General features: G+C 42.9%; 1 protein-coding gene across 1 annotated transcript in view; it reads left to right on the plus strand.

The window, feature by feature from the left end:
• The first annotated feature begins 7,168 nt into the window (after nucleotides 1-7,168).
• Nucleotides 7,169-12,130, plus strand: part of BCL10 (BCL10 immune signaling adaptor) — a 14,679-nt gene continuing 9,717 nt past the window's right edge. Inside the window, exon 1 of the mRNA XM_006149441.3 lies at nucleotides 7,169-7,490. Coding sequence (XP_006149503.1) covers nucleotides 7,434-7,490 — 57 coding nt within the window. The 5' untranslated portion in view covers nucleotides 7,169-7,433. The remainder of the gene's footprint in view (nucleotides 7,491-12,130) is intronic.

The following is a 12,130-nucleotide window of genomic DNA, read 5'->3' on the forward strand; positions in this document are numbered from 1 at the left end:
GCATAGCAAGACCTCAGGAGGGCCTGGAGCCAGACCTGGAAAGCCGGAAGCCTGGAGCTGCAATGCTGCTGCTCTTCCAGCCTCATCATACTCTTTCTCCTTGGTTCTGGGCCTCTCCTCTCATGCTATGCACGGAGGCCAGCAGGGCTGCTCAAGACACTTGGAGGTGGATTTTCCAATTCCACTGGAGATAATATGACAGATCCAGCTTGGGCCAAGTGTCCACATCCAATCAGCTATGAGGGAATAAGTCAGACTATATGTGTGTGGCAACTCTTGCAAGGTTTAAGAGAATGGGATATGCCATTGAGGATGATTCCAAAGAAATTGAAGTTCTCTTTTGAATAGTTTATTTTATTTCTTTCTTTCATAAATAAGAGAGGCAGAGAGACAGCACTCCCAACATGGTCCTGACACCATGATCCACCCCTGCTTCAGTCAGTCCTGGATCATGGGCATACTTGTGCCTGGCATACTCAAAGAGGTCTCTGAATACAAACCCAGAACCCTCTTACGTGGGTCAGCCTTGCAGAGCGTTGCACTTTGCCACTGCTCCACTATCCAGCCTAACATTGGCCATCTTTACCTTCATCAACATAGTGGTAGCTCCAGACTCTAATATCTGAGAAGCAGCTTATTGTCATTTCCTTTCAGGTGTCCAGGTGTTTTCCAATTGTCTTCTCTGTCACATAGCACTAGAAATATGAAATATAACATAATGTCCTCTGAAGTAATTGCTGGGTCACTCAATTGACCTAGAGAAGTGCCACAGAAATCCTGTGGGCAGCTTTCTACCTTCCTCTTTCATCAACTTCAGGGCCTGAGAGAACAATGCCTGGGACATACCCACTTGAGTCCAACCACTCAACAAAACATGACAGAGTGCATTCTGGAAGTGCCTGAAACATAACCTCTCCTTGGGTAGTTATGAGGACAGCTCACACAGCCTTATTCCTCTCTCGATGACTATTTCTGACTCATACTATTGAATTTCTGGCTTTTTAGCCCAGGTGTGTGTATTATGAGGTGACAGTAGGTGAGCTCATACTCTGGGTTTTTGTGGTCTTTTTTAACACTTTGCATTTTTTTCTTAGAACTTATTTATTTCATTGTATTTGTTATTATTATTATTTTTTTAATTTGACCAGAGAGAGAAAGAAAAAGTAAGCCACCAGGTACAGGACTCAAACCACAGATGACCATGTGGGAGTCCAGTGCCTTATACACCACACTTTGTATTTTTCAATTGAATTTTTTTTTTGTCAATTGCCAGAGTGTGTGTGGGCTTGCCAGAGAGAGACAGAGAGATAGAGAAGAAGAGAAATACCCATCCCCAATGGGTTATGGTCATGCCATGATTCCTTTTCCTCCATTTCTTCATCCTGTCAGGATTTGGGCATGCATGCACATGCTCCTAGAGTGTTTTTTCCCAAGCTGGCAGTGCCTGGACTCCAACTACTGATGACCATATGGGATCCAGTTCCCTCAACCACTAGGCTATAGGACTGGCCTTTAATTGTACTTATCTTAAAGCAAACTGTTCTTTTGTTGTGGGAAACATATTTGCTAGACTGGTGAAGGGAGGGGAGGAGAAGGAGGACATAAAGCTATGTGACTTCAAGGAGAGATACTTTTCCCACATTAATGTAAGAAACTAACACAGGGGCTGACCCCATAGTGTAGTAGTTAGGCAATGCACAGAGGAAGCTAGATCCTACATGGCCAACCAGGATTCAAGTCCTCGTCCAGTCGGTTTGAAAAACTTGCTAGATGCACACATGCATATGTGTACCCAGGATCCTGACAAGATGAGGAATTGGAGGGAAAAAGATTGCAGCAAGACCAGGTCCCATTGGATAGTGCTTTTTCCCTCTCTCTCTCTCTTTCTCTCTCTCTTTCTCTCCTGCATGGACATGCACATCTGGAGAAAAAAAAAAAGAAAAAGAAAAAGAAAAGAGAGGTTCCTCTCTCTCTGTCTCCCTCTCTTGGAAATAAACTTTGAAAAAAATAGTTTAAAGTATATATTTTTTTTAGTTTTTCTGTGAGACACGTGTTCACCAGAGAGAGAGACAGTGAGAAATCATTCCCAAAGAAGGGGTATATGAAAATGGGGGTAAGGATCAGAGTTATGCTGCCACAAACCAAGGAATGCCAAGGATTGCCAGCAACCACAAGAAGCTAGGAAGAAGCTAAAGAAGATTCTTTCCTAGAGCCTTCAGGGAGAGCTTGGCCCTGCCAAATGTAAACTTCCAGCCTCTATAACTGTGAGAACATAGATTCTGGCTTTTTTGAAATAATTATTTATTTAACTTTATTTATTATTATTTTAATTTGACCAGAGAGAGGGAGAGAAAAGGAAAGTGAGAAAGTAAGCCATCAGATCTGGGGCTCCAACCATATCAGCAATGTGGGAGTCCAGCGCCTTTAACTGCCATGCCATTTGCTGGTCCCCGATTCTGTCTTAAGTCACCCAGGTGGTGATAATTTGTTATGGCAGGGCTAGGAAAACAAAACACCAGCCTAGGTCTGCCAAAGCCAAACAACCTCACTCTTCGTCACTGTGATTAGCAGCTTGGGTGCATAGTCCTACACTGTATCCTTCACAATCCACTTATCAAAAGCCTTGTATTTCACTGTAGAAGGCACATGATGCTCCTGGAAATAGAAGTGGGGATGGAGGTTGTATTAGAGAAGTGGAATTATTGCAAGCTAGTGAATGGGTAGGGTTGCTTTCTTGAAAATATGTCCTGACCCTGTCACTAGCAGAGAACAGGAAATAAGTTTGCTAATGAAGGAAACATGATGTCTTAGAAAGCAGAGACTGGGAACTGCAAGGCCTGCTGCAGAGTAGCTCTGTGATTAGTCACATGGCATTTGCATATGGCTGCTTGATCTAGGTAATTTGTCTTAGGAACACAGAGTCATAGCCTGAAAAGTAAAATATAGAACTTACAGCTATAGAAAATTTCCAGGCACCTCATGAGTCCCATGCAACCTCTGATCCTCGGTCCATAACTCCCACTTCTGACACAGAGCACACATAACGTTTTCATTGACTAAATGAGTAAATGAAAGAATACTAAGGCTGGAAGAAGGCTGAAAGTATCAGAAATTAAATGAAACTCAAGAACAGGGGAAGAGTCAGATATAGAGTAAGGAGCATGAAAGAGGTCTCAAAAATCAGAGATGACTACCACTAGCATTTGGTAATCAAAAGCAATAACAGAAGCAAATGTGGCAATATAGCAATATTTGTTAAATCGTGGTAGTGAGCTAGGTGTTTACAACAGCATTTTTTACATTTTGTTGGGTTCAAAATGTTTTATTTATGGGCCAGATGGCAGTGAAGGGTAAAGTCCGATACTCTGAAAGGCAGTCATGGGAAGTTTTCTGGTTAAAGTCTAGAGACCTCCCTGAGTGCTCTGAGCACTTGTGAGCCCATGATCTGGGGGCTGGTTGGAGGCTGGGAGTGGATCACAGCATCAGGACCCTGTTGGGGGTGTTGTCTCTTTCTCACACATACTATCTCTCATAGAATAAATAAATTAAAATAAACTTTAAAAATAGGAAATGTTTCATTTAAAAAGAAGAAGGACTGGACCATTGTCCAGTAGGGGGGAGGGGTGTCACAGTTAATGTCCTTTTAAGTGTTCTGTCTCTCTCTTCTGCTCAGGGAAGAAATACATAAATAAACTTTAAAAATAAAGGGGCTGGCAAGTGGCGTGGTGGTTAAGGGCACTGGACTTCCACATGGCCGACCATGGTTTGAGTCCCAGACCTGGCAGCTTGCTTTCTTACTTTCTCTTTCTCTCTCTCTCTCACTCTCTTCCTCTCTGGTCAAATTAAAATAAGTAAGTGAATAAATTAAATAATTCTTTTTTTAAAAAAACTTACTTTAAAATAAATAAGCAAGAAGGAACAATGGTACAACAGCAACCTCAAATGGCTGCATCAAAATGGGTGCTTCAAACTGGCAGCACTCAGGGCCAGCAGGTGGCGTTAGCGATTGTGGTGGACTTCCACAGGGCCCGCTTCTATTTGAGTCCCAGATCTGCTGGCTTGAAACAGGCTAGGCGTGTATGAGTGTGTGCCCAAAATCCCAAGAGGAGAATGGAAGAGAGAGATTGCAGCATGGCTATCTCCCCTGGGGAATGATTTCTCACTTTCTCTCTGTCAGTTTTCTCCATGTCTCCAGCGAGTGCATGCACACTATAGCAAAAATCTCTCTAAAACAAAAAGCAAACTGGCAGCATTCAAACCATTGGTTTGACTGGTTCCAAATCATCTCTGACATCAGCAGAATGGATATGGGTGTAGTGAGAGTTCATTCCCTCACATATACCAAAACAATTTGTAGAAATAAATAGATATAGAGATATAGATATAGATGAGATAGAGATATACAGATAGATAGATAGAGATATATAAGGATCAGCAGGTGGCCTTTTGGTTAAAGGCGCTGGTCTCCCACATGGCTGACTATGGTTCAAGCCTCGGGCCTGGTGGCTTCCTTTCTCACTTTCTTTCTCTCTGGTCAAATTAAAAAATAATAATAAATAAAGTTAAATAAAACAATTATTTTAAAAAGGATATATATGTGTGTGTGTGTGCGTGTGTGTGTGTGCGTGTGTGTGTGTGAAAAAAAAAACACACAAAATGTTCATTTCCACGGGCTTTGTATTACCACAACTGAAAATTTATGCAGAGGTAATAATAATTCAAAAGTAAGAAAGGACTTACGTGAATGAAAAAATTTTTGACACATCTTTTAGAACATGGAAACTTGGAAACAATCTAAGATGACAATAGGCATGCTCATTACTGCTCCTCCCTGGTCATGCCATCCTGTCTCTGCCTGGATGGTTGCAGTAGCCTCCAGCTGATCCCTCTGCTCTCTCCCTCATCCCTACTGTCTACCCTTACTCAGGGCCAGATCCTTTCAACATGAAGCCAAACTGCTTCCGCTCCTCCCTGGAAAAGGTCCTCACCACCTCTCTGTCACCACCCTGGTGTGAATCACAGTCTCCTGGAGTCTGGACAGCAACAGCAGCTCCCTAACTGGTCTCCACTCTTGCATCTTCCTTCCCCTCAGCCCACAGTGAAAGTGCTCCTCTTCAAATCATAAATCCGATCATGTCACTTCTCTGCTCAGAATCCTCCAGTGGGTTCCCATCTGACTCAGAGCAAACCCATATGACTCAGAACAAAGTTAGAATACACTTTTACAGGGGCACCCCGGAAGTTCATCTCCTTCCCAGTTACCCTGGAGCCTTTTATTATATGTTCCTTCTATTTATAAGGCTCTTTCTCCGTAGGTCCACTAGGTTCCCTCTCACACTTCTTTCAGTGGTAAGTCAAACCACCATTCTTGGTGAGGTCTTCACTGACTGACCTCACTACTTTAAATGTTGCCACTCCAAACAGCCGCATCCTACTTCCCTGTTTATTTTTCTCTCTAAACATTTATTATTTTCTAATGTGCTACATAACTTAAAAGCATTTTTCAAATGTCTACCTCCCTTGCTCCAAATACAACCACACTAGAATATAAATTCCACAGGGAAAGCCATTTTTTTTTATCAGTTTTGCTCACAGCTGTTTTCCAACACCTTGAACAATATCTGGCACATAACTGACGTTCAATAAATATTTGCTAAGGGGAAGGACAGATGGTTAAGTACATCGAGTTATACCAGGATGATGGAAGATTAAACAATCACACACAAAACAACTGTACTTACACTGTGGATCAATGTGGAAGAAGACATATGACATCATGGTCATGGAAAAAGCAGAATTCCTATGTGGTGATCAGAACTACCTTGGTGTGGTTTTGCCAACACTGGGTTTGTTTTGTTTTGTTTTGTTTTGTTTTGTTTCTCCTTGGTTCTTTTGCTTTCCCTTCCCTTACATATTGGGATTCTCAAGTTTACTCTCAGTCCTTTTGTCATTTTTAGCTATCCTTGTAACTTCAAATGCCATCTAGTTTATTTAGCATGTTGTCCGGAGAACAGGACTCCACCTGGACTTTCTCATCCACATTTCTCATGTTGATTTGTAAGTAGGGCTCTTAGAAAATTTCTAGAGTTTGACTGTTAAGGGAGCCACTTCCCACATGGCAGACCAAAAATGAAATAAATCCCTGCTGGGGGCCTTGGAAAACACCTAAATATCCTGACAGATTGCGAACTGAGATGGGATTGTGTGATGATGTGACTACACCCCACTGGGGGTTGCTATTTCTCTCAAGTGTTCACGCCCTCTGGCAATTAGAAAAATAAACTTAGAATACTGTTCTGGGAATAGCTGCTTTTTCATCAGTCTCCTCTAATAAAATGGAAAACTCTACATCATGAGATGTCTAGAATATATTAGTAGGTGCTTAATAAATGCTTTGGTAAAGAAAGATGGAAAATAAATAGAGCATCAGCCGGCAGGCAGCATGGTGGTCAGGGACTCTGGGCTCCCACATGGCCACCCGCTGTTCAAGTCCTGGACCTGGCAGCTTGCTTTCTCACTTTCCCTCTCTCTTCTGTCTCCCCCTCTTCAAATTAAAAAATTAACAAATTCTTAAAAAAAAAAAAAAAAGTAGAGTGTCAAGTGCCTCTAAGAATTTTTCATATACTCCCAGCAGCCCTATCAGTAAGCGTATCTCCATTACACAAAGGAACTGTGATTAACTAGGTGTTAAAATGGTGGAATTATAGGCATTTCTTTTTCCTTCTCGAAAATTGATTTAATATTGTAGTTAAGCTGTTTGTGAGTATATGTGTGTTTATGTGTGGCCAAATAATTTTAAAACCTGAGTAGGCAAACTCTACAGGAAATGGCAGGGCAGGGTCTGGGAAAAGGGGAGGAAGCCCAAGGTGACGACCAGGCAAGCCCGGACTCCACCAAAGTGAGCAGCTCGCGAAGCCTGGGAGTGCCGGCCGGCTGCGTAGTCACCGGCTCCACCCACGGAAACTCCACGGGCAAACCAGCTGCCACTGGCAAACGACAAGTGGGGCGCGGCCTGAGGCCACGCCCACCACTGACGGAGCCACTCTGGACCGGCTTTGTCCGAGGGGCGGAGACAGAATTGGCCCGTAGGCTGGCACCGATTGGCTGATGCAGAGGTGAGGCGGGCTCTGTTGATACACCCGCCTCCCTTGCGGGGTGGCGCCTGCGCCGAAGCAACTGCGAGAGGAAAGGAACTGCTCTCTGAAGTGTGCCTTGTGTTGCGCGGGTCTGCGGCGCCGTTGACCCCAGAGGCGGAGCCGGAAGCGTTACGGGTTGACCCCGGAGCAGTCTGTTCGGAAGGGGCAGCCGTTTTAATCCCCGTCCGCATCGCCTCCCGAATTTCCTCTTCACCTGGAGGCCGAAGCTCCAGACGGGACTAGGCTGTGCAAACCTAGCCCCTGGACCCGGAAGAGGCGCCATCTCCCGCCTCCGCCATGGAGCCCACCGTGCCATCCCTAACGGAAGAAGACCTAACTGAAGTGAAGAAGGACGTGAGTAGTTTAACCTGGCTCAGACGTTGTGGAGGGCTGGGGGCAGGCGGAAGCGAACTGCAGCCCAGCGACAGAGGAAGGCGGAAACGTGAGGTCTAGGGCCCAGGAGGAGTCTTCAGTTCCGAGCTGCTGAAGATCTGGGCTCCGGAGGGCTACGGCGAGCCTTGTGTCCGAGGGACTTAGATGAAGTGATCCCTGCTGTTAGTCTGTTTTAAGTCACGAAATGCAGGGTTGGGGTTTTTGAGACCTTGTCCAGTGGGGCGTGTCTTCGCAGTCAGCTTCTTGCTCACTCCTCACCCATTCCCTCGTGCTCCTCAGCCCTGCTTCCCGCAGCACTCTTGGGGCTGTCTTTTTAGGGGTTTGCAGCCCAGATTTGCCCTTGTGTTAGGCTGCCTGAGCTGCTGTCTCAGCCTCAAGCAAAAGCTGGACCAAGCCTTGGAGCAGGTAATGTGAAACTTCTGCAAAGGGGCCTGGGGAAGCTCAACAGCTGAAAGCACAATCTGGAATTCCCCTAGTAAGCAAACGCCCACATATTTAAATTGGGGAGGGGGGGCGATGAATATATGTAGCTGAGAATTAATTTACAGGTAACTGTTGAAAATAGTACTTACATTGCATTCTTCTACTTGGATGGTGCAGAACTGTACAAACCTTAATATGTGCTTGTAAAGAATGGCTTTGGTGAGGTATGATTTGTGCCTTGCATTTATTTGTTTTGCCAGGTGAGAACTATATGACTACTGCTAAGTTACTTTAATTCAAATTAAAAACAAAACTCAAAGGAAGTGTGTGCTTAATTAACACTGCAGTACTTTTAAAAACAACAGTGTGACCTGGACAGGACAACTTTTTAAATGTCCATTTTCTTCAGATTCCTTCCTCTTCCTTTCCCTGTAAGGGGGATTACACTGTACTCCTAATTACAGCTGGTATGAGTCACTAGCAGAAACTTGTTTCCTCAGTCAGCAGAGATTTATGCAGCGCTTACCATATGAAGAGTGCTGTCCTTGGCCTGGAAGGATGCAAATAATGAAGATCAGTCCTTTCTTTACTTTCTAGTTGAGACAAGACTGAGACACTGGAAACTACAATAACACAGTGTAAATGTTGTCTTGTTGGAGATGAGTCCCAGTAGGACTGTGTGAACTTCAAGAGTGAGGCCTTCTGTGCTCCAGGTGCTATGTCATGTAATTCGCTATGTCCTCCCTAATCTTCTCCATTATTTCCAAGGGAGATAATTGCCATGTCCATTTGATAGCTGATAAAACAGGACGTGAGAGTAGAGGAGTAAGACCTGTACACAATACAGATGCAGAGTGACTTCCAGGTCTTTATTTTTCTTTGAGTTCATTAGTGTTATCTCCAAGATGACAATTTATTCCTGTATCGTTGAGGAAACCATGAAAGGGTTTCAGGAGATCGGTGGAAAAGGGTGTGTGTGTTTTCTTCTAGAGCTTTTTTCCCATGAGTTTTTTAAAATTTTATATTCTTTTTATATTATATTTTCAGAATAAGTTAGGACTTTAGAAAGTTTTTAAATTATCATCTATATATTTCAACTTCTTTCTTCAATTCTAGGCTCTTATTTCCAAATATCTGCTGAAAATCTTCTTTTTTCAATTTTTAAGTGCCTTTCTTTTTTTAATATATAAGAATTATTTGTTTTATTTTATTATTATTATTTTTTAATTTGACCAGAGATAGAAAGGAAAAGTGAGAAAGCAAGCCACCATGTCCGGGTCACATGAGAGTCCAGCACCGTAACCACCACACCACCTGCTGGTCCCGGAAATCTACTTTTATATCTTGCAGATTACTCACCTTGTCAGAAAGTGAACTTCTTATTCCTCTCCCAAAACTGCTTATTATTCCTGCCATATTCTCTGTCTTCATAAATGCTATGCCACCATCTATTCTGTGAACTCCACTGTTTCATTATCTCTTCCTCTCACTTTCCTCCATCTAGTTATTTAGCTCATCTTCTTGGTCAAATATAGTTCAGTGTAATAAAAATGATCTATATGCTGATGTGAGACTGACAGTATGGTTGGTTCTAACCCTTTAAAAATTAAAAATAAAGATACAGTCCTAATTTGAAAAGAGCTCACTTTGTAATTTTGCATTCATCCAAAACACTGCTTGGCACTCTGGTGAGTGCAGGGTATGCAACATTGAACAAAACATACCTGCTCTTGCCTATTTCAAACATACAGTTCTTTAGAGTTGAAAACAAATACATATATAAATGTAAATTATGTTCTCGCGGTGAATGAGATGAGTAGTGCAGAGACAGCAACTGAGAAAATCGACAACATGGAATTGTCGGGGAAAGTCATGTTTAAATCCACTCCTAAAAGATGTGATGGGGCTGTGGGAAGAGCATTGTTAGGCAGAACAGAATTTGGCGAGGACCCAAAACAGGCAAGACTTTGGTGACTTGGGGAAATTGGAAAAAAGCAAAAGGTAATCGAAAGTGAAGCTAGGATGCTGGGCTAGATCCAGTTCATTAGGGGCTTGTATTGTAGATGTAAAGTGTTTAGGGTTTGTTATTGTTGTTGTTTGGGGGTGGGGGGTCTCCCCTGAGGCATAGTGGGAGTTTATTGAATCATAGTGTGTTATTTTTTTTTAAAGATCCCTTTGCCTGTTCAGCGGACTGAGGAAAACATGAGTGAGAGCAGAGAAACCAGTGAGGAGACTCCAGGAATTTAGATAAATGATGAAGGCAACTTTGTTCAGGATGAAGGTAGTAGAAATGGATGGAACAGGAGAATTCTGGATCCATCTTTGAAACAGAAATGATAGGACTTTGAGATGGACTGAATGTGGGAGTTGAGGAAAAGCATAGTATCAGATTAGTAAGTGGAAATGACAATCAATCAAATGTACCAAGTCTGAAAATCACAAGAGAACTAACTAAAAGTGTAAGTGTGAGATTGAAGTAGTTTACCTAGGAAGTTGAGGACTAGAGAATAAAAAGGTTTCAAAACACTTTAAAGAGAAGAGTTTAAGGGTCAATCTTGTAGCCTAGTGATTAAGGGAGCCAGATCCCCCGTGGCTGACAGCAGTTTTGAATCATGGCCTCAAGTGCCTTGAAAAATAGCTGGCACTTGTGCACATATACCAAAAATCCCAACAGGATGGAGAAAATGAAAAGGACCATGCCCTATTAGTTGGTACTCCTCTCTCTCTCTCTCTCTCTCTCTCTCTCTCTCTCTTCCTCCCTCTCTCCCTCTCACCCTCTCTCCCTCTCTCTCTCTCTCTCCCGCTCTCTCTCTCTCTCGCTAGTGCATGTATCCTCTGGCAATTTAAAAAAAAAGTTAAAGGAAGAGAAGAGTGGTGGAGAAGTTATAGACACTGAGACGAAGAAATTTAGGAGAGTGGTTAATTAGAAAAAGTGTCTCGAGGTAGTCAATTGTGTTCATTCTGCTGAGAAGTCAAGTAAGATGAAAACTAGAAACTTAGCTCTCTTTCCCACTGTCCAAGATGACAGGTGAAAAAAACTACAAAGCAGGATGATACTAAGGAGAAGAAATCTGAAGCCCAGAAGGCTGATGCCAGTGGGAAGGTTAAAAAAGAGTGACCCCAAGGCTAAAAGCCCAAGAAGGGGAAGCCCATTGCAGCCGAAACCTCATTCTAGTCCAGGGCATAGGCAGGTACTTCCAGTCTGCCATGTATTCCAGGAAGGCCATGTATAAGAGGAAATACTCGAGAAGAAGCCACGGACCTTCAGGAGAAGGTTCCACATGGCTACAGTGAACTAGATTTTTAAGGGAATGAAGATTTTCTACTAATAATTCAGCCTCCAACAAACGAGCTAGCGGCAGAAGAAGCCACAGGCCTTCAGGAGAAGGTTCCACATGGCTACAGTGAACTAGATTTTTAAGGGAATGAAGATTTTCTACTAATAATTCAGCCTCCAACAAACGAGCTAGCGGCAGAAGAAGCCACAGGCCTTCAGGAGAAGGTTCCACATGGCTACAGTGAACTAGATTTTTAAGGGAATGAAGATTTTCTACTAATAATTCAGCCTCCAACAAACGAGCTAGCGGCAGAAGAAGCCACAGGCCTTCAGGAGAAGGTTCCACATGGCTACAGTGAACTAGATTTTTAAGGGAATGAAGATTTTCTACTAATAATTCAGCCTCCAACAAACGAGCTAGTGGATTAAAATATTCCCCACTATCTACTGAATCTGTGCATCAGCGATCACAATAGAACGGCAAAGAGATTCTAGATCACCCCTACCTGCTTGCTCCTGAACATTAAGGCTGAACTTCAAGAATTTGAAAGAAACACAACATCCATCAGATGACAAGAAATCACCACCGGATCACGAGAAATATGGGAAAACGAGAAAATACCTCTCCTCCAAGGGAAAAGAGTAACTCTTCTTCATCCACAAGCAGTTCGGTGAAAATCATGGAAATGTCTGATAAGGAATTCAGATCATTCATAATGTCTAAGCTAACAGAGATGGAAGAGAAGAGAGATAATGAACTGCTAAAGAGAAAGGAGAAAGAAGTTGACAAGTTCCAGGAGATGAGGAAATTCCTGCAAGATCTAAAAGAGGAATTACACACTTTACAGAAGACTCAAACGGAACTGCTAGAGATGAAGTCTATAATACAAGAAGTAAAAAT

The sequence above is a fragment of the Tupaia chinensis genome, unplaced genomic scaffold, assembly GCF_000334495.1.
Source record: "Tupaia chinensis unplaced genomic scaffold, TupChi_1.0 Scaffold000263_1, whole genome shotgun sequence".
In the NCBI taxonomy this organism is placed as follows: domain Eukaryota; kingdom Metazoa; phylum Chordata; class Mammalia; order Scandentia; family Tupaiidae; genus Tupaia; species Tupaia belangeri.